Here is a 21085-nt window from a genome sequence, read left to right as displayed (position 1 = left end):
CAGTTTTTTGTTGATTCTGATTTCTTTTAAATATTTATCCTAAAAACCGAAAGCCATTATAGAAATTAATGTTGAGGTGGGTTTGTAAATAATGACAGTATCGAACTGATAATCCATAACGGGTTGTAATTAGACGATAGTATAAAAGTGTTTTTATAACAGGAGCTGACATAATAACTTTATTAGTAGTTATTAATCAGTTAACTTCCATATATAATTAATCCTTATGGAAGACGAAGTCGAAGGCTGGATGACATTTTCATCGTATTATAATTGATGAGACTTACAAGATTCATGTGGTGCACGTGAACTGCCAACGTACGGGCGGGAAAAGAACCAATCAACCCAATAACCAAACCACAACAATTCAACTTACTCAAGAACTTGCATGGAACATATCCCACCACTCTAACAACCCAACCATTTTAATTTTCTTTCTTCACATAAAAAACACACTTCTTAATACATAATTCATCGTTACTTCTTTATATAGTATTATTCTTAGATTAAAAAAAAAAGGTATACTGAATGTAAAGTTTTAGTTAAAAACAGTTGAAGTTTAGAGCTAAAATGTATAATCTAAGGGAAAGAGACAGAAAAGAGGAAAGAGAGAAGAGCACACGAGTGTTTCCTTTTGTCTTAAAAAAATTAGATATACATGTGGGGGTAAAAGAAAGAGAGAGAGAGAGAGGTGAGAGAAAGTTAAAATAATTATAATAATAATATATTTTGGTGAAGGTAGAAAAAAAAATGGAAAATGGAAGGTTATAAAATAAAAAAGAATTTAGTTTGGAAACATATTTGTGTAGTGTTGTTGTGTTGTGTAGGAGATGGAAGAAAGGTCCAAGGGCACCGCTTTGGGGCTGTAGACACCCTGTCTTCTTTTTGAAAAGTCATTTTCTCATCTTAAAAACACCTTAGCGTATGCCCTCTTCCCATGTAGGCCCTCCTTGAAAGCTATGTAGATGTTTCTTTTAACTCTTCTCTTTTTTTTTTCTTTTTTTTTTTCAATTTAATAAATTGCATTTTCTAGAGAGAGAAGAGAAAAGACAATATTTTTGAAATGTAAAAAAAAAAAAGAAATATTTTTGAAAAGTGACTTACTTGCATATACATATATACATATACATAGTAGTGGTAGTGATGTTAACCATCAATCTCTTATCTTTGCCTAACACTGGTGTACCACCAAATTCGTACAAATATTACTTGTGTGAGTATAAAGAGGTGAGGCCAAAGGAAAGTGTCTGTCTGAGTCTGAGTCTGAGATTAACTACTTGTTAGTTACTTACTTTACATAGACATAAGAGTGAATGGCAATTGCAGCCGCAAACTCATCGCCCACCATGAGTCTCAGCCAGAGCCAGAGCCAGGAGGACGTCACCACCGCCTCCACCACCAACGACAACACCAACAGTAACAACAACAACCACGATAACAAGCCCGACGATCACGAGCATGACATGGTTATGCCCGGTTTTCGCTTCCATCCAACTGAAGAAGAGCTCGTCGAATTCTACCTTCGCCGTAAGGTGGAGGGAAAGCGTTTCAACGTTGAACTCATTACTTTCCTCGATCTTTATCGCTATGACCCTTGGGAGCTTCCTGGTATATATATACACACACACACTCACTTACGCATATATTAAAGTTTCGCTTCCCTTTTCCTCAAGCAATTCTGGGAACTAACTCCCCCTTTTTTCTGCCATCTCCCACTAATTATATATATATACATACACACACACATATATATATATATATATGTATATATCATTCCTTTTTCCTAGACGGCTAGCTTTTCCCGCTTCTTATATATATGGATGATTACCGCACATACATATATATCTCGTGTGCAATTTTGTTTTCATGCTGGTTATTTAATTGAATTCGGATGTGTGTTGTGTTCATGGATCCTCCGATTTTGATGAAGTAAGTGTGTGTGTGTGTGTGTGATGAACAGCGTTGGCGGCTATTGGGGAGAAGGAGTGGTACTTCTATGTGCCGAGAGATAGAAAGTATCGAAACGGTGATCGTCCCAATCGTGTCACCACCTCTGGGTATTGGAAGGCGACGGGAGCTGATAGGATGATCCGAACGGAGAATTTTCGGTCAATCGGCCTCAAGAAAACCCTAGTTTTCTATTCTGGGAAAGCTCCCAAAGGCATACGAACTAGTTGGATTATGAACGAGTATCGGTTGCCGCAACACGAAACCGAACGATATCAAAAGGTACCACATACCTCACACCTCGTACGTTTGTATTTGCAATAATCGATCCACTTGCTGCTTCTCCTTCTTCTTTCGTGATATGTGTAGGAAAACCCGCCGGTTCTTAGTTTTGGTTTTATAATTATTCAACCCTAGTTTGTTTTAAACCTAAAGTAGTTCATCTTGGTTTTGGGTTTGAGATCGTTTTCGTTGGCTAGACTTTATCTGGTGTTGCTAGAGATTCTTCCTTCCGAAACCATAGCTAGATTCGGAGCTATGGCACACCAAAATGCTATAGCTGCGCGAAACTTGCAGCCACTCATGGTCTAAAGTCAAGATACTCGACCAAGATCGAGAAGCCGAGAGGTGAACAATTAATGAATACGTGATAGAAGGAGGGATTGGAAATTTAAAATAAAAGTGTTGGCAGAAAATCAAAACAACCAGCACCGTTTGTCATTAATTCACTTTCTTTATCCTCTTCTCTCTCGCACACATTTATGACTGCATGCATGAATTTTGAAGTCTTATCATAAATTCAATTCGTGCCTCCCTCCGTACCGGTACAAAGTTTTTCTCAAACTTTGTCCGGTCATTTCTTTTCATCAAAATCTCTTCACGGAATGCTTAATTAATTCTCGAATATTGAAATGATTTTTGTTTCTATTTCCAGGCTGAGATATCGCTTTGCCGCGTGTACAAGAGAGCTGGAGTAGAGGATCATCCCTCCCTCCCTCGCTGTCTCCCAACAAGGCCCTCTTCATCAAGAGCTTCTTCGCACTCCGAAACCAAGAAGCACAACGAGTTGGTTCATCACAACATGGGATTTGTGGGACAATCGAAGCCAACCGAACACATAGTTGACAAAATGAATGAAACGGAAGCAAGCAGTGATGTCAACACGGCTCTTGGACTTTCGAAATACAATGCTTACCGTGCTGCGATGGGTGCACTCAGCAGCACAATGGCACTTCCGGTTGTTCCGATGGACGAGGAAGGGCTGATGATGATGCAGCATCAGCAGCAGTCTAAGCAAGCGGCAGCACACGCAGGTGCTCCTGGGATTGGCACAATCTTCTCTGCTGGACCTTCTAGTTCCAATAACAATGGAGTGGTGAACATGGATGATCTGAATAGGCTAGTGAGTTACCAGCAGCAGTTCTACAATGTTCAAAGCCATCCCAATCAGTTCTCTACTCTGCTGATGCAACCATCACCAGTAGTGTCTCTCAGCTCGCTACCAAATCCACTTCCAACCACCTTCTCTGACCGACTGTGGGAGTGGAATCCAATCCCAGAGCCACCAAATCAAGAGTACAGCAACATGTCCTTCAAGTAATCACTTATCAATATTATATATCTGTGAACTGCACATACATATATATATATATATATAGAGAGAGAGAGAGAGACATTTATCTGTGCTAATTTCTACTATCAACTTTATCTAGGTTGTTCTCGTTACTCTAATTAATCCTGTGTCTTATCTTAGAATTCAATAACATAATTGTATGACACATTCTCATCAATCATCAATATATGTATTTGTCGGTAGCACTTTTAGGGTTTTAGTTTTAAGCCACTTTTATTATTATTCTTGTTTATATATACGCACTTTTGATTGTGCATAGAACCACAAGCAAAACTGGATTTTCAAGTTACAAAATTTGTGTTAAATGTTGGCATCATATATATGGGTTAGATGGATAGGCAGAGTAGCGTTTCTGTCCAGTTTTTTCATAAAACGAGGACTGTATATTCCAGTTCTGTTATAGTGTAATTAAGTATGAAATTCTCTATTAAATTCAAAACGCAACACTATTATTAGATTATTTTTACATATACAGTGAGGTTTTATCTAAACAAAACTAATCCTAGAGTAGATAGAATATACTATAGTAAGATTTTATTCAAACAAAACTCGTCCCAATGTAGATAGGATATACCAAATCATTAAAGAAGATTCCAGCCTCAATTTTCAGCTTATTTAATGGAGAGAAACATAATATATGTGTGATTTTAGGGTTGCAAATTTATATAGATGAGGTGTTTGGCCATTAAGGGCCTACCATCGTAAGTCAAAAGTAATTTTTATGATATTTTTTGCTGATATAGAAAAGTCGTAAGTCAAAAGCCATTTAGATAGGGTAATTTTAGAATAAGAAAAATGGCCATTTACATTTCAAGAATTCACTTTGAAATATAACTACAGAGTAATAATCAAAAGGGAGACAAATTTTTACTAGGAATGTTTTAAGAAATGAAAGAACAGTTTATTATATATAAGGCCAAGTTTTCAAGAATAAATTACACAGATATGGATATGGTAATGTGTTCTTAAGATTAATTCCCGCACTTCTTTCTATCAATCTCTTAATCATGTGTATTTCCACGCTTTTAAAAAGTGAATTCTATATTATGATGTATTATACATTTGTTAATTAGTATTACGCATTTTAACAACATATATAATCCTCATTTAAAATACGATTAAATCTGTCTTATGTTCACATGTAAAGCTTTCGTTTTACTGCTATCAATATTTTCTCCTACACTTTGAATGTGATCGATGAAAATACATTCATATATTTTCTTAAAACAATATTCTGGGATTTGGGTAGTAATACGTGTTTTCATAAGTTTATTTTAATATATTTCTCATTTCATATATGTGTAATATTTATACCGATACAAGCTTGTGTAAGAACTTCATTTGGAAGTGGAGTGTATGCTTGATTCTATAAAATATATATTGATAATGCATATGCTTCGTATATAAAAAAATCATATACAGATATCAATATGCCAGCTTCCAAATAATTAAAAACATCAACAAAGTAAATATGAAATTTATAGCTCTACAAGAACATGCAATAAAAATTGACATAAATGTTGTGAAAGTAATTATATAAACAGATTTTCACGTACATTTCAGATGAAATATGTTTGTAAACGCAATATCGGATTTTTTGCGTGGTAGAACTCTTAAGAGATTGTGATAAAAATATATTATTGAATGTTTTAATTGAAAAATAGTAATTTAATTAGTTATATGTTTTTACGTGTGTATACCAATGCGATTGTTTTAAGCAAAACTTCTATGACGTTGATATAAAAAGTTTGAAGATATAATATTATATACTACTATTAAAAAAATATATGTTTGTCTATGTACTAAAATTATAGAATTAAATTTTAACTATTTATATGATTTGAACACGACATTTTCTTATTGAAAATTGATATATTTTTTACACAGAAAAGGGAATGCTATATTATTAAAAGATTAAAATTAACATTACTACCACTACCAGATTTTTACTTAATACCGGCGGCTTAATACCGAAGGCCTGTAGGCCTTCGGTAAAAATGTATTTCCGAGGGCCAAAATGATCATTACAGACGGACATAGTGAAATATAGTTACCGAAGGTCAAACGAGAATTACCGAAGGGTTAGTGGCCTTCGGTAAGTGGCTCGACCTTTTAAACAAAGGTCGTCCCTAATTTTGTTAGACAGAACCCTATACCCTTACCTTCTCGTCTTGTTTCCCATTCTTTCCCTCTCTGTTGTGTTTCGCTCCTTCTGGTCCCATTGTGCTTCCCATTGTCTCCCTCTCACTTCTGTTTAACGTTTGTCTCCCTCTCCCTCTCCCTATCCCTTCCGTCCGGTGGCATTGTGTTCGTAGGTTTCAGTTGTCGAACCTCCAGTGTAGTGGTGTTGGAGTGTTTCTTCCACCAGTGCGTTGGCGTTGCCGTCAGGTGGGTGGTCCGTTAAGATCACGGTGTGTGGGCGTTGCTGTGAGGAGGGTGCTTGTGTTCGTCAAGGGAGGCTGTTGGGAGAGCATTGCGTCGAGGTATGTTCTCTGTGTCTGTGTAAGCCTTATGTTTACTTTTACAATTAGATTGGATGAAGCGATTCTCGTAGATGTGTAGAATAGTTTACCACTGTGAGGAATTTTGTTTTATTATGCTTATATGATGGAACCGGTATGAATAAATTGAAGTTGAAGAGGAAGATTTTACATTTCATTGTTTGTGTTTTCTGCCTTAAATAAGCATGGATTGGAGTAATAATTTCGTAATTCTATTATAAGATAAGCATAGGTAGGGTAGTATTCTTCTACCTGATTCCTCTTTGGCAGATGTCGATTAGAACAAAGTTTGTCTTCCAATGTAACTGGTTTTTGTGTCAATTATTGACATTGGTTGGCTGGGCTAATGGGTCGTCCTTCCTTCTCTTAATATTTATTTCAAGACTTCAAACTAACCAATGTTGGTCATCCCTCTAGTGACGGTGTTGGCTTGGCTTCCATTATTCATTATAATTAATATTATTTTTATGATTGATCCCTGATTATAGATGGACCCAATTCAAAGTGGGCTCATGAGCTAGAGAACTGTGGCCTCCTATTCTGGTTTTGACGTTACATGGTTGAAGTTTGGTATAACTTTGTCCTTGGTTTTGTCTCCACTCAAACATGTCTGGTGACCTCCCTCATTTGTCACTCTTATTAGTTGGTTCAGTTGTGTGAAGGAGCCTCCTTAGTCTGTATTTTTTCAGATATTTTCATAAGGAAAACCAAGGTTTACTTCATTTATCTTTTGTTTAAAATCTTGGCCTTGTCAGCATGAATATACGTAGGAATTAATTGGCACCAAAGACACCTTTGGTCATTAAATTGTATTGTAATCCGATGAGGGTGAATGAAGCCAAAACAAATTAATGAGTTTTGAATCAGAAATTACAAATCTTTAGTAGCCGAGAGTGAATTTGTTCTATTAAAATCCTTCTTCTCTTTTAGTGAGGATTTTTCAGGGTTTTCCTTAATGAGCAGACTTGTTTTCGGCCTTCAGATTCAGAGTTATTACCCTCAGTCATTTTAAATCCATTAAGAACATAATAGCTCATGAAATCAATAGGTTAATCCAATGGAAACTAAAAAAGGACCCGCTTAACGTTGTAGTATTGCAACACTTGAATCTGGTTTTGATTTTTAATAATCTGATATATGCAAATGAGGAGCAGGATGATGAAAATCATTCTGATGATAGTTATGTACATTATTAGGTTTCATTTTCTTATTACTTGTTAGACAAACATTTGGATATTAGAACATTTTGAGTTGATATCATTTCAATGTTAGATGTACTTACAGACTTTGGATGTTACAACATCCTTGTGTTACATTGTTTTATGTTTGAACTATAAATACATTATTTATACATTAATGAATGTCATGTGGATTATTTGATGTGCCTTGGATATTGATCATTGATTGGATCTTTGAGATGCACATTATGCATGTTTGTATGTGTTTGAAAACTGTTATGCAGGTCTGTTTGTAGTGGATGTTGGAGATGGGGCAACTCATGTGGTACCTGTTGCAGATGGCTACGTTATAGGTAGCAGTATCAAATCGATTCCTGTTGCTGGAAAGGATGTTACACTTTTTCTTCAGCAGCTTATGCGGGTGGGTAATCTCTGTACTATTAAAATTAAAAGGTTATCATGTTGGTATTGTTCTGTCATTTGAATATCTGTGAATTTTTTCTAAACCTCTTGTTATGTTGTCATTGCTTCATACAGGAAAGAGGACAGAAAGTACCACCAGAAGACTCTTGTGAATCAAAGGTTGTAACTAAAGTTTTCTTTTCAACTTATTAGTTTTCCGACATAACATTAGCTCAATTTCTCTTAGGAGTTCAATAAGCATGATAAAGAACCAGGCAAGTACATCAAGCATTGGAGAGGTATTAAACCGAAGACAGGGGCACCATATTCATGTGATATTGGCTATGAACGATTTCTTGGTCCCGAGGTTTGTTTGATGGCCACTCCTCATATAACTATTTTAGTATGATTTCATTATATCAACAAGACCAATTAATTTAACTTTTGTTTTCCCTCTGCATATTTTCTTCAATCCCGAGATATATGGCAGTGACTTCACGACCCCTTTGCCAGTTGTAATAGACAAGTCCATTCAGTCTGCACCAATTGACACAAGGAGATCCTTATATAAGGTGAAGTACCATACTGACGTGTATATAAATAAGCCCCACAAGCAGTTTTAAATTCTAGTGAACTGCCACTTCAAATCATAAAATTGGGGATCTTCCAAGGCTCAATGTTAGTTTGGGGCATTTTTTTGTTGTTAACCCAGATAGAGTTTATTAGTGTTAAGTTATACCATATGAATTCAACAATGATATTTAGTTTCTGATAGCATGAATTTCTAGCCCTTCAGTTTACATGTTGTTGACAATTGATCTCTTTACTTGCCTATTTATTAATTTCAGAATATAGTTCTGTCTGGAGGTTCAAGCATGTTCAAGGATTTTCACAGGAGGTTGCAACGTGATCTTAAAAAAATAGTGGATGCTCGTGTCCTTTCATCCGAAGCACGCTTAAACGGGGAGATAATAGTAAGTTAATTGGTACCTCTAAACCTTCTTTAAATTGATGATTTTCTCTCACGCCCACATCTTTGAAACTTGTTTGCCCAAATTCTACAGACTAAACCAATCAACAATCAATGCATCATTATATTGTACTAAATAATTACATAAGTTCATTTGTCCCCATTGTGTGTATGACAATAGTTTTGTGTGGATTGTTGATTGGTTTGGTTATGTAGTTTGTGCTCTGAAGGTCTTCCCATCCCCTGGGGTCCAACAATTGCATGGACAACATAGTCACAAGTGTAATTATAGCAGGCTGGACTGCTGTATTTTATTGCTTAAGTCTTGCTTTTACCTTTTTAACTTCGTTAATTTGGTACCTGCAGTCACAGCCAGTGGAGGTAAATGTACTCAGCCATCCAATCCAGAGATTTGCAGTTTGGTTTGGAGGATCGGTACTTGCATCAACACCTGAATTTTTTACGGTATGCATTTCTGACATTCTTTTTTGGGGTTAGGAGCTACAGTTAATGCATCTCATAATGACTAATTTTGTGTACTAATAAAGTGCTTATGTAATTAGGGGAGGGGGGTTACTTGTACTGTGACTAGGTGAAATCGATTATGTGCCTGAACTGGTAATTTATTATTGCTCCTTTTGATGATATCTGGCATCAACATCGTAGTTTTCATTTGTATCTTAGCTTGTTCATGTAAGATAGAGTTTAAACCTTCTTCCTGTTCGTGGGACAGTTAACATTTTCTTGATGTTGTATATGTCTTAAATCAGTTGTTTTTTTGTTGTGTGGAAAAACTGAAGATATTAGTTTAACCAATGATGTTGTTCAACGAATTTGTATTCCATGTGTGTGCTGTTGAATTTTTTAAGATAATTTTTGCTTATAAATAGTTCAAAGAGATTCCATTTTGTACGAATGCGAGTTTGGCATGTGTTAATGGAAATAAAGGTGGTTCTGGAACCATTGTGCTGTATCCATGTGAGCACTGCTGAATTTCTTAAGATAACCTGTGCTTATAAATAGTTCTAAGAGATTCTATTTTGTACCAATGGGAATTTGGCAGCTGTTATTGGAAAGGAGGTTCTGGAACCTTGTGCATATTCATAACCTTATTTTACTTTCTTTCTGTGGACGTCAGATTTGATGTATCTTATTTATTTACTGTCTCCACATCTGCTTGTGACATGTATCATACTTGAATATACACATGCCTGCATTGTTTGCTGATTTTCTTCACGAGTAATGTCAGAACTGAATTTTATATGAACTGCCTTTTCCGGTATATCACTCTTAATGGATTATAAATAAGATGAGTACATAAGGTTTTGAAAGTAAAAATATTGTGGAACACTTTTTGTTGCTAGCGCTTTGCAATTTTGATGCCTCTTTGATGTCCATACATGAGGGCTCAACTGTGAAGCCAGTCACCACTGCATGCAAACTATTTGTTATACAGGTCTGGGTTGCACAGGAAAAACCATTGTGCTGAAACCTGCTCTGCATTTTACCGAAGGCTTTAGCCCTTCGGTAAATGCCCTCGCATGGCCATTACCGAAGGCTTTCGCCCTTCGGTAAATACCATCGTATCCTCATTACCGAAGGCTTTCGCCCTTCGGTAAATACCATCGTACGCTCATTACCGAGGGCTTTAGCCCTTCGGTAATTACCGAAGGCTTTCGCCCTTCGGTACTTACCGAGGGCTTCTGGCCTTCGGTAATTACCGAAGGGCGAAAGCCCTCGGTAATGGTTAGCGACAAGGGATTTACCGAAGGATTTTTGGCCGTCGATAGGCCTTCGGTAAACACCCATTATCGACGGCTTTTGGCATTTTCCGAGGGCTTCTGGCCTTCGGTAATGCCCTACTTTTTTGTAGTGTACGGTTTTTAAATTTTAATTGTGATTATATAAATAAATAAAGGTATATATTTTTTTAATATATTCAGAATGTTGGTTGGTATAGAAAATTAACTATGCAGACTGGCATAACACTTAATGGTATTGATTTCAAATTTATTAGCATGCCGCATTTTTTTACTTCCTTTTTGAGCTGAAAATGAAAAGTTGACCCGCTGAGAAAAAATGAACGTTAGATTACTCTGTATTAGTATTATTAAATTGGTTTTATATACATTAATTATGGATCTATACTAAACCAATAACGTATCAGATTAATAGAAACTTTCTTAGTATATAAAATCAACTTATGCTATGAATATATTAAATCATAGTGTAATATATTATACAGCCTATATATAAAGTCATGATGTTTATATGACTTTTTTTAATGTCTTTGTGATAGAAGAGACAGTTTTTTATGTTGCCCCCACAACGACAGTTTTCACTGAAATGTCATTTTTAATGATAATTCTTTAAGTGGTTCTAATTTATATTAATATTATATTGAAAAAATTAACAAGACAATTATTAGGAAAAAAAAAGTTTATTGTTGGAGTGATATGTTTCTTATTTATTAAGGAAAAAAATTATATTTAAAGATAATTTTAAGAAAAGAATTGTATATAATATTAAAAAGTAAAAAGGAAAGATTTTTGAAGTAAAATGAGTGTGTATAAGGAGAAAGTCCTTTGAATAATAAGTATGTAATGACAGGCATGGTGTGTGGTCACAGCATCGCACAGTGTTACCCGTGAACAAAATAAAGGACAAACTACTTTTATTTTATTTTTTTAAAGCAACACCTTAGTTTATTTATATATATAATCTGACAACTGTAATGTGCAACTATTTTATCTTACTATATTTTTAATTTCTCATAACTAATTTATACTTTTAATTTCTTTGTATTTGAAAAATATTACAATCTAGAATCATAGGGCTCCGTGTGTTGAAATTGGGTTCGTATTTGGTTATTCGGCCCATTTCTGTACAAGGCCCATTGCAAAATAAATTTCTTGAAATTTGATGAATGTATTGTATTAGTTATATGAAAGATGTGTCTGAAGAAAAAAAAAAAATCCTCACCAAAAAGTTTCGTGTTAAACATATAACCAACATGTTTATATTTATGTCGATTATTTCTTTATTTCTTCTTTAGCTTAGTCTGTCGGGAGTGAATGACGTTATTATTTTTATGAGAAATATCATTTTTTTGATATTATTTTTTTCATAGCTTAATATCTCAATTTTTTTATGTATATTATTCTTTTTTATCTGTTGTGAATATATTTTTTCTAGCACAACCAACACATTTTTAATTAATGTTGTCTTGCTTATCTTGTCTTACATTCAATTGACAATATTATGCTATAGCATCAAATTCACTTAGTCACTCTATATAATCACTTATATGATTTGTACAATCAATGTCTAGATACCAATGTTTATCATTGGTTACATTACAAACTTGATCTTCCTATGAAGTTGAGGCTGCATTAAAAAAAAGTGATCTTTACTAAAGTATGTTTGAGAAGACGATAAAAGAGTGGAATTTAGGAGAATGGGTTAGCATTAGGTTTTCTAACGTTGGCTTTTGATCGTATTAATTTGAAAGAAAACGATAGAGTTTGTAATGTAATCTGTAATATATGTGAAGTAAAGGGACAAGTGTGATTAGGTTTTGTTGAAGGAGAAGAGAGATTGCTTTCTAACAGTACAGAAGCAATTATTGTGTCTTTATTTATAATTAAAAAAGAAATAAAAAGAAAAAAGGGTGATGAGAAGAGTAGTTTAAATGAGGTTGAAGTCGGAGAAGGGAAAGTTGTGAGGAAAAAGATGGTGTCCCCGATGTCAACGATTCTGGTGACGGGTGGGGCGGGCTTCATCGGATCCCACACGGTGCTTCAGCTTCTCAAACAGGGTTTCCGGGTTACCATAATCGACAACCTCGACAACTCCGTCATCGAAGCCGTTCACAGGGTTCGCCGTCTTGTCGGTCCTCACCTTTCCAACAACCTCACCTTCTGCCACGGCGACCTCCGCAATCCAAACGATTTGGAGCCACTCTTCTCCCAGACCAAGTACCTTCTATTCTCTCTCTTTCTCTCTCACTCTCTCTCTTTCCGTTTGCATGATGCATTGTTTCGTCCATCGCCGCCAGGTTTGATGCTGTCATCCACTTCGCCGGCCTGAAGGGTGTAGGAGAAAGCGTTGCAAAGCCCCGGCGTTACTACGACAACAATGTAGTGGGAACTATCAACCTTTTTCAGGCAATGGCTAAATTTAACTGCAAGAACATGGTTATTTCCTCCTCCGCCACTGTTTATGGCCAACCTCATCAAGTTCCCTGCGTGGAGGAGGACTTGCATTTACACGCCATGAATCCCTACGGAAGAACCAAGGTACCACACTATACTCTGGTTGAATTTAAGATGAAAGAACGTGACAGACACTGTGTGTGCGTGTGCGTGTGTAGCTCTTTGTTGAAGAAATTGCCAGAGACATTCAGAGAGCAGAGGGAGATTGGCGGATCATTCTGCTGAGGTACTTCAATCCGGTTGGGGCTCACGAGAGTGGGCAGATTGGGGAAGATCCAAGGGGTATCCCCAATAATCTCATGCCTTACATTCATCAGGTTGCTGTTGGTAGATTGCCTGAGCTCAAAGTTTATGGTCATGATTATCCCACCAAGGATGGCACCCCGGTGAGCCATTCAATCTCCTTTGTTCTTCTTCACCTTGCAAATTACGTTACCAGTAACAGTTTATGATTGTGTTTGAATGCAGATCCGGGATTATATCCATGTAATGGACTTGGCAGATGGTCACATTGCTGCCCTTCGAAAGCTTTTTGCAACAGACAACATTGGTCCGTCATCACTGTCATAAAACCAATTTAAATTTCTTATCTGTTTTTTCCTCGCCTACCACTCACAAACAATTTCTTCACTATTTAGGTTGTACTGCCTATAATTTGGGAACTGGGCGTGGTACATCGGTGCTTGAAATGGTCGCTGCATTTGAAAAAGCTTCCGGCAAGGTCATTGTTCATTTTGTATCTTCCTCACTCACATCACATCACATGATCTTTGTAAATGTAGTGAACCTACGCACTCAACTCAACTTAACTGATCTTTGCCTCTTCCTTTTTCCAGAAAATTTCGATGAAAATGTGTCCCAGGAGACCAGGAGATGCTACTGCTGTATATGCATCCACGGAGAAAGCTGAGAAAGAACTTGGTTGGAAGTAAGTTTTGTATTTCACCTCCAATTACATCATGTTACTTCGTAAAGCTATAATTATCGATAATTTTTTCTCTGTGGTTGATACTGCTACTTGATTTAATCATTTTAGTTCCCTACCAATTTGATCTCTAGCTATAGACCAGATTGATGCACAGGAAAAGCAAAATTTGAGATTAAATGCACTGATTTGAAACTAAAATTAGGAATCAAATTTGCATATTCTTGAGAATTAAAATGACTGTGTTGGCACAGGGCAAAATACGGTATAGAGGAAATGTGCAGAGACCTATGGAATTGGGCGAGCAAAAATCCATGGGGATACCAGGGGAAACATTAGCTTCATCCCAGACATGTGTGCCTTGTACCAGACTTCCCACTCCTTGTCGTTTTCGGATTCTTCCACTATACCATATCATCTTCACTAATAATATTTCATCTTTCTTCTGTTGATTCAATTGATTGATTCTTTACACTATCTTAGCCTAAATATTTGTCTGATTTTGATTTCTGATATTGTAGAAAGCAGAACTTCTGAGTTATATATATATATGAGAGCCAATTAAATTATTTTCCATGAAACAGTGATCGAATGTCTCTTCAGAAATCTTATTATTATTATTGTCATCACATGCTATTTCGGTACACCTTTGTTGGCTGCACATACAGCTGTTCCAATTTTCTTAAGAGATTGCTGGCTGGCTATGCTCTGTGTAGCACATGTTGAAACCAATCCATCCATACCAACCATGTGTCTGGTTTGCTCTACGTCAAAACCTTCAAATTTGTGTAAAGAACGTGAATAACCAAAATTATATGAAATAACTTCCAATTTTTTGAACTAATTTTCTTCTTCTTTTACTTTTTTCTTCGGTCATATATAAATGAATGTTAATTTCTTACCCAGTGAATGGAATTTAATTCTGAAGCATTTTATATCAATTTCTAGATCGATAATATGATGATGATCTTAAAAACAGTAAAACAAAAATCAGCTACCTTGTAATAGACGTGGTTATACAGAAAGAAAGGATGACTGTGTCAGATTTTACTGGTTTAGTTCAAAAATTGATAGGAAAGGGAAATGCAGATTGGTTGTATCTTTCTGTCCCTTGTCGAAAAAGTTGTCGGTGGTTTATAATTTTGTATGGATGATGAGGTTAATTTTGTGTAGTGTGGCCACGTATACATGAGAATATAATCGTGGCCTCAACACCTAAGAAAAAGGTGTGAAAGTGAATGATGCTTTGGTGAAGGATGAGTTGTGGAGGCAATTAGATTAATGGTTGGACTTAGGTGGTGTTGAATACAATACAATACAATGTAGTATTTTCACCTCATTCAACAATTTTTTTAAAAAGCATGTGGTGGGAGCGCCCACACGTATGAGGGTCATCATTTTTTGTGTCTATAAAAGAGTGGGGTTTCCCTCCTGTTACAATGTCGTAGCAAATATTAAATGTATAAAGTAAAAAGAAAGTGTATCTTGCTCTTTGTTTGATTTTATTTACTATTTAATTAATAATTAATACAATTTTACTCACTCATCACTTAATACAGTCACTTAAAGGAGTCAACGTTAATAATGCATGGTTTACCGTTTTTTAATTAACGCGTCATTCATTCATGTATTACTAGAAAAGAGAAAAAAAAAAAAAAGGGAAGAGAACATAGATGCAAGCAAGATATTTTGTTACCCAATTTTAGATTAATAATATAAATAAAAATCTAATTTTTCCTACTATCATCAGTTCATCCTAATATTATATGTTTGTCAGTGTGTGTGTGTATATATATATATATATATATATATATATATATATATATATATATATATATATATATATATATATATATATATATTATTCTAAGATATACGTAGTAAACTGAATGACAAAAGAAAGGTGTAAAATTATTCAGTGTTAATGAGAAAACTGCAACAATTCATTCATGTAATGCCCTGTTCAAAATCATTTGCACTTCATGATACACATCACTAGATAAGCAAACTGCAAATAATCTATTAGAATTCTATCAGCTATACTGGTATATCTTATTGTTGTTGTTGTATACACACAACTCAGCACCTTTGAACTACTCTAAACTCGTTTAAGAAAAATTAGGGGAATGATGGTTATGCCCTTTAATAAGAAGTCAAATTTGTTATTCAGCTAAGATATTTCTCTTGTCAGAGACAACCCTTTCGGCCACAACTCTGCCTACTGAATGACTATTCTTGCTAGTTCCACTGGTATCATTCCTAGTTACAGAACGTTGCATGATCCGTATAGGAATTCCACCCAAGTCAAAGTCCTCCTTCAAGGACTTGGTTATGAACCTGATGTCTGTATGGGAAAGCTGAGTCTTTCCACGCACAAACACAACAAATGTAGGTGGCCGTGCCTTGACCTGCGTGAAATACTTGACCTTAGGCCGCGCTGCTTGGCCTTTCCAAGAATGCCTGCTCATAACCTGATCAAAACCAACCCAAAATGAGAGTTAAAAAAGCAAATTTACTACCAATTGCATATTTTATTGTTACGAAAAGTGACGAAGGAGTAATGCCTTTTGCAGCCAACGGTTAAGACGAGCTGTAGGTAATCTGGAACACCATTTTTCATATGTATCAATGACCTGATTCAAGACAGTGCTTCGGCCCCTTCCCTCCAATGCTGAAATGAATACAACTGGAATTCCTGTTACCTGTTGAGAAAGTCAAAAGTCAATGCTAAATCAAAAAACAAAAAATAAGTTCATTATTCGTGCCCTTAAAAAAGCTAGGGGGAAATTGGTAAGGACTGTATGATTAGTTAACGGCCTCTCATAGCACATATCTTCTCCAGTTTGTACCATGAGCAATTTTGATATCTATGTCAAAGGCGTAAACACTAAAAAGCTTGATGTGTGACGGTTTAATTTATTGAACTGCAAAAGTTGAACTTATTATTACATGACAGACCTGAGGTATAATTGTCTGAATTTCTTGTGGGACCACTTCCATAATCTTCTCATAGGATAATGATTTGTGTTTGCCTCTTAAAAGGTCCATCTTGTTCACAATCACAACCAGACCTCGCCCTTCTTCCACTGCCCGTCTGGCTATAACGACTTCGGCATGTTTCATACTTCGTCTTTCATTTAAAATCTGGTCAAACAGTTTTTTTTTTCAATTAAAAAAAAACTTACTAATTAGCATATAGAAAGAGAGATGAGAAGACAAATCTTTATATAGATCACACATATAAAAGAGGATATTCCGCAAAGATGCATCATAAACTTCACAGGCAATCATGCACCAAGTCCATCATAATAGACAGGATAACTTCATATAAGGGGTAGGTCACATTACAGAAGGGGATGAAATGAAACACAGTGTGCTCATATCAGAAAGAACACAAGCTCTATGGAATATTAATTTATTTGTACATTTTACTAGGAAACTTTCATCATTTTTTGCAAATTTTATCATTTTAGTTCTTTTTTCCGTATATTACATATTCATTAAATGTGTAATAACTTGCTAACATGTAAAATAAAAGTTAAAAGAAGGGAAAAAACACTTGCAAAACGATGTAGCTTTGACATTGTTTCGTTTTCTTAACTTTCTTTATGACATATCGGCATTCTATTACATATTTAATGGATCGATAAAATGCAAAAATTAAAAATATGATGATAAAATATAGAAAAAAAAATTCAGTGGTAAAACTCATGTAATAATGATAGTTTAATGATAGAATGTGTAACTAAGCCATAAGCTTTTCAAACCAAAATCAGCAAAACCTAAGCTGCTAAGTTAACATTTTCAACCAATAAATGAATTACCAGAACATATTTTAATAGGTCCAAAGTTGTATTTATTCATAGAAACATGGGCGAAAAAAACTAGAAAATAGACTTCGTGAAATAGCTATTTAACAAGCTAATAAATTGTCTTTATTATACCATAGTTGTATGGCGTTGTCCAAATCATATACCTCTTCTGCATCCAGTACCAAAGCAATTATATGAGCCCGGAGAAGACTCTTCCTTGATTGCATAATGCTCAAGGATGCTGCTCCTTTCTCCTGTTTTGTCCTCTGCAACCAACCAGCAGTATCAACCTGAATGACAGCAAAAATGACTATAATTATAAAATGTAACTGAAATTTTAATATTAAATATATACTCAAGTGTATTGGCCTCGAAGCTATACCAGATTCTAAAAGAAGAAGACCCTGATTAATTAGAGCACAATGCAGTAACTGATTCTCTTTTCTGTTTCTTACCTTAATAGAAGATATATATTCTAGAACATATGAGCTGTAAATAGTATCAGAAAGCAATAGTACAATGAGTTGTAAATAGTACAGGAATATGTCCTATTCTCCCTTTTTCTGTTATTCTTTTTTCTATATAAGTTGTAATCATTGTTCTGATGCAATACAGAATACCAATCATTTTCTCTCATTGCTTTTGTTATTTTATTTGTTATGGTATCAGGAGCTTTTTAAAGATTCTGTCTATCAACTCTGATTTTGATCATGAGGAGACCCCTCCTCCACCTCCTCCTTTTATCGACCCCAGCCAGCGACCTTCTAGTCCATTCCACAACCATCCTAGTGAAAGCCCAACCTCCGTTATCTTTACCCCTCCGTTATATTTTTATTTAGTGAGTAAATAGAAATATAACTTCGGATGCCTATAACTACGCTAAGCATCACGTTTACTAAATCTAGGTACACTTTACACAATAATGTGCCAAAAATAAATATTAAAACATTAAAAGGAAAATCAAAAGTATAGCAAGTTTGATCAAGCTCAACAGACAAATTGCACAATAGCTACTATGGAATTACATTTCAAGGGTATATGAACTTCAAAGAGAACATGCTGACTAGAAATTGCATATTTTCCAGACTGTATTTCAGAACAAAAGACATGTACATGTATGCTCACATGCACACATTAAATGGAAAAGATGCGTGTGCCAAATAGCATCTAACTTGAAGGTCAAAGAAACAGAGAACTATCATGTTTTCCTCTTACAAGCAACATTCCGACTTATATCTCTAATCTCTATCAGTCTCTGACTTTATCAATACAACCACAAATCAAGAACCAAGACATGCAATGGTGATTACCAGATAAATTGTTCTTCCTTGAAATTCAAATTGGGTTCTGATTGCATCCCTTGTTAGACCAGCTTCAGGACCCACAAGAACACGGTCTTCTTGCAACAACGCATTCAATAGTGTTGATTTACCGACATTAGGACGTCCTACAATGGCTAACTGCAATGGCAGCTTACTTTCATCAACATCAAGGTTGCTGCTGTTCTCGTCGTGGCTATTTTCATGATCTCCTTCATCCGTATCTATGATTAGTAACAATTGAATGTGGAGTTAACATAGTGATAACACAGCAACGCAGCGGTGAACTTAATGTTGACAAGTTTAAATAGCATGTTCTTTCCCCCTCTCTGTCACCACAAAAAAACTCACCAACAAATAATTAGTTTAGCAAGCCCTTCCACGTACCCAAAATGATGAAAGTTATAATAAGTGACCAAACAGTAACCTTGTAGTAGTGGTTAATAGTTATCATTCTTTGATTGCCAAATGAAATAAGCTCTTACTTACCCTTCAAGACTCGAAGCATATAGTCCTCCAGGAGAGGCCTAAGAGACACATACAACTCATGCATGCCCAGTCCAGTCTCAGCAGATATGGCAATAGGATCCCCAAAACCCAAACGGCACATTTCATTAGCAGCTGTGGCCAGAGAATCATCGGCATCGAATAGGGATTCTGATTTATTCATGGCAACAATAGGTTTGATTTGAGGTGCATGCTTTCTTAACCATTTTCCAACCTCCAGATCAAGAGGATGAACTCCAGCTCTGGTGACCAGCCAAAGGAACACAAGCAGACTAGCACAAATTAGTACTTTGAATAGAGAGAAAGTGATATGTTAAATCTGTCTGACATGTATGATTCATTCATCCCATGCAAGTTGAGGAAAGAGAAACCGGAGTATATTCTAACAAGTTGTCTGTCTGACTGAATCGAAGGCATAGTAAGGGAAGCATGGTATATGCACACAATAGAAAACTGGAAACAAACCTTGCGTCAGTGAGGAAGAGTGCAAAGTTAGACCTTGCCAACACATTTGCTGTCATAGAAGCAGTTCTATGGAGGATAGAACCGGAAGAGGCTTCAGCTTCCAGGCCAGCAGAGTCCAAGACCCTGAATCGTAAATCACCGAGCTTGGCAACTCCTTCTCGTATGTCACGAGTAACATGATCATCAGGGGTGTTATACACCAGAGCCTCCCTCCTCCGAATCAGACTAAAACCAATAATAATTAACAACTGCCTGGGGGCCTATGACTATGACTAAGCAATAATAAAAGTTTGTGAGTGTGTATTTCAATGGCTCACCGGTTGAACAATGCAGACTTGCCCACATTAGGTCGCCCTAGAATGACGACAGTGGGGAGGCGAGCAATTTGAATTTGAGTGAAATCAAGAGGAGCAGCACGGGTACAAAACCCCCTCACAGTGACACCCAACCGTGGTGCTGCAACTGCAAAGAAAGTGAAGAGCTTTGTTTTGTGAAGAGAATTGATAGTGACGTTACATATTGCGAAGTGAAAGGAATAGTTACCAGCGAATTTGTGAAAAAGAAGAAGCCTCCGGATGCGGGTCATTTGATCCCTCGAGCTACGCTACGAAAAATGTGAAACTTTCATAAGCACTTTAACAAACACGTTGTGGGCAGTTTACAAGACACTGCGTTGCCATGAGATGGCTCCCTAGTTTGTTTGAGTGTTTTGTTTGTCGTTTTTCAAATGTAGAAAAACAAATGTGTATTCCGTTAAATTCAAGGAACAAATAATGCTACACTTGTACGTGTACGTTAAATACAAATTTTAAAATGTTTTTATTAAACTAGATTAATTGTTTTTTTATCCAATTTTCAAATCAATATAGTTTTATCTTCACACGTAAAATTGTTGGGAATATTCAAAACCATATATTTAATTAAATGATTTTTCTTACAACCTCTGCCTTTGTTTTTACAATATTTTTTAAAGTAAAAAATCATCTCATCATGCTACAAGAAAATGTTGAAAAAATAAAAATAAATATTACGAGTAATAATATGATTGAGAAAAATAAACATTTTAAAAAGTGTTTAATGAAACGTGAGAAGACATGACAGTTTTTAATATTTTCTAAAAGAATTTGTAACATAAAAGCTGTCAATAACGAAGAGGGAAGAGGGCGTTGTAAATAAAGCAACAAAGAAGAAATAAACATAAAAACGGTTACT

At 35.7% G+C, this 21085-nt stretch overlaps 3 protein-coding genes and 1 long non-coding RNA gene across 5 annotated transcripts; 3 read left to right on the top strand and 1 right to left on the bottom strand.

Annotated features, from left to right (window-relative positions):
• Positions 1-1147: 1147 nt before the first annotated feature.
• LOV1 (NAC domain containing protein 35) lies at positions 1148-3765 on the top strand. The gene is made up of 3 exons (XM_047297197.2): positions 1148-1608; positions 1961-2229; positions 2882-3765. Exons 1-3 carry the CDS (start codon positions 1314-1316, stop codon positions 3545-3547), a joined length of 1230 nt encoding a protein of 409 aa, XP_047153153.2. The 5' UTR covers positions 1148-1313; the 3' UTR covers positions 3548-3765.
• A 3790-nt stretch (positions 3766-7555) lies between these two features.
• On the top strand, positions 7556-9473 carry LOC124824697 (uncharacterized). Of its 2 annotated transcripts, XR_015786833.1 has the most exons (6): positions 7556-7680; positions 7797-7841; positions 7909-8233; positions 8510-8635; positions 8998-9096; positions 9195-9473. It is a non-coding gene; the product is annotated as an uncharacterized LOC124824697 (long non-coding RNA). The 2 variants fall into 2 exon arrangements; XR_015786832.1 differs by having other exon boundaries at positions 8998-9473.
• Positions 9474-12082: 2609 nt separating this feature from the next.
• LOC124824713 (UDP-glucose 4-epimerase GEPI42-like) lies at positions 12083-14351 on the top strand. Its single transcript, XM_047297199.2, has 7 exons — positions 12083-12608; positions 12689-12929; positions 13004-13231; positions 13314-13395; positions 13484-13566; positions 13682-13773; positions 14025-14351. Exons 1-7 carry the CDS (start codon positions 12364-12366, stop codon positions 14107-14109), a joined length of 1056 nt encoding a protein of 351 aa, XP_047153155.1. The 5' UTR covers positions 12083-12363; the 3' UTR covers positions 14110-14351.
• A 1340-nt stretch (positions 14352-15691) lies between these two features.
• On the bottom strand, positions 15692-20624 carry LOC124824699 (GTP-binding protein). The gene is made up of 9 exons (XM_088105515.1): positions 20417-20624; positions 20191-20335; positions 19874-20098; positions 19391-19650; positions 18893-19125; positions 17747-17872; positions 16729-16914; positions 16335-16472; positions 15692-16241 (listed from the first exon to the last, which is right to left on the bottom strand). The coding sequence occupies exons 1-9, from the start codon at positions 20457-20459 to the stop codon at positions 15933-15935; spliced, it is 1665 nt and encodes a 554-aa protein (XP_087961641.1). The 5' UTR covers positions 20460-20624; the 3' UTR covers positions 15692-15932.
• Positions 20625-21085: the final 461 nt, after the last annotated feature.

This window comes from Vigna umbellata, chromosome 1 (genome assembly GCF_029865625.1).
Source record: "Vigna umbellata cultivar VRB3 chromosome 1, Vumbellata_1.0, whole genome shotgun sequence".
Classification (NCBI taxonomy): domain Eukaryota; kingdom Viridiplantae; phylum Streptophyta; class Magnoliopsida; order Fabales; family Fabaceae; genus Vigna; species Vigna umbellata.
This window is presented reverse-complemented; position numbering and strand designations above follow the sequence as displayed.

Bases quoted from the DNA above. Each gene is read 5' to 3' on its own strand.
- LOV1 (XM_047297197.2), top strand. From the start codon at position 1,314: ATGGCAATTGCAGCCGCAAACTCATCGCCCACCATGAGTCTCAGCCAG. The intron at 1,609-1,960 runs GTATATATATAC...TGTGATGAACAG, and splicing joins TGACCCTTGGGAGCTTCCTG to CGTTGGCGGCTATTGGGGAG. The intron at 2,230-2,881 runs GTACCACATACC...TTCTATTTCCAG, and splicing joins AAACCGAACGATATCAAAAG to GCTGAGATATCGCTTTGCCG.
- LOC124824713 (XM_047297199.2), top strand. From the start codon at position 12,364: ATGGTGTCCCCGATGTCAACGATTCTGGTGACGGGTGGGGCGGGCTTC. The intron at 12,930-13,003 runs GTACCACACTAT...GTGCGTGTGTAG, and splicing joins ATCCCTACGGAAGAACCAAG to CTCTTTGTTGAAGAAATTGC. The intron at 13,396-13,483 runs GTCCGTCATCAC...TTCACTATTTAG, and splicing joins TTTTGCAACAGACAACATTG to GTTGTACTGCCTATAATTTG.
- LOC124824699 (XM_088105515.1), bottom strand. From the start codon at position 20,459: ATGACCCGCATCCGGAGGCTTCTTCTTTTTCACAAATTCGCTG. The intron at 20,099-20,190 runs GTGAGCCATTGA...TATTGGTTTTAG, and splicing joins AAGTCTGCATTGTTCAACCG to TCTGATTCGGAGGAGGGAGG. The intron at 19,651-19,873 runs GTTTGTTTCCAG...GCTGGTCACCAG, and splicing joins CTCTTCCTCACTGACGCAAG to AGCTGGAGTTCATCCTCTTG.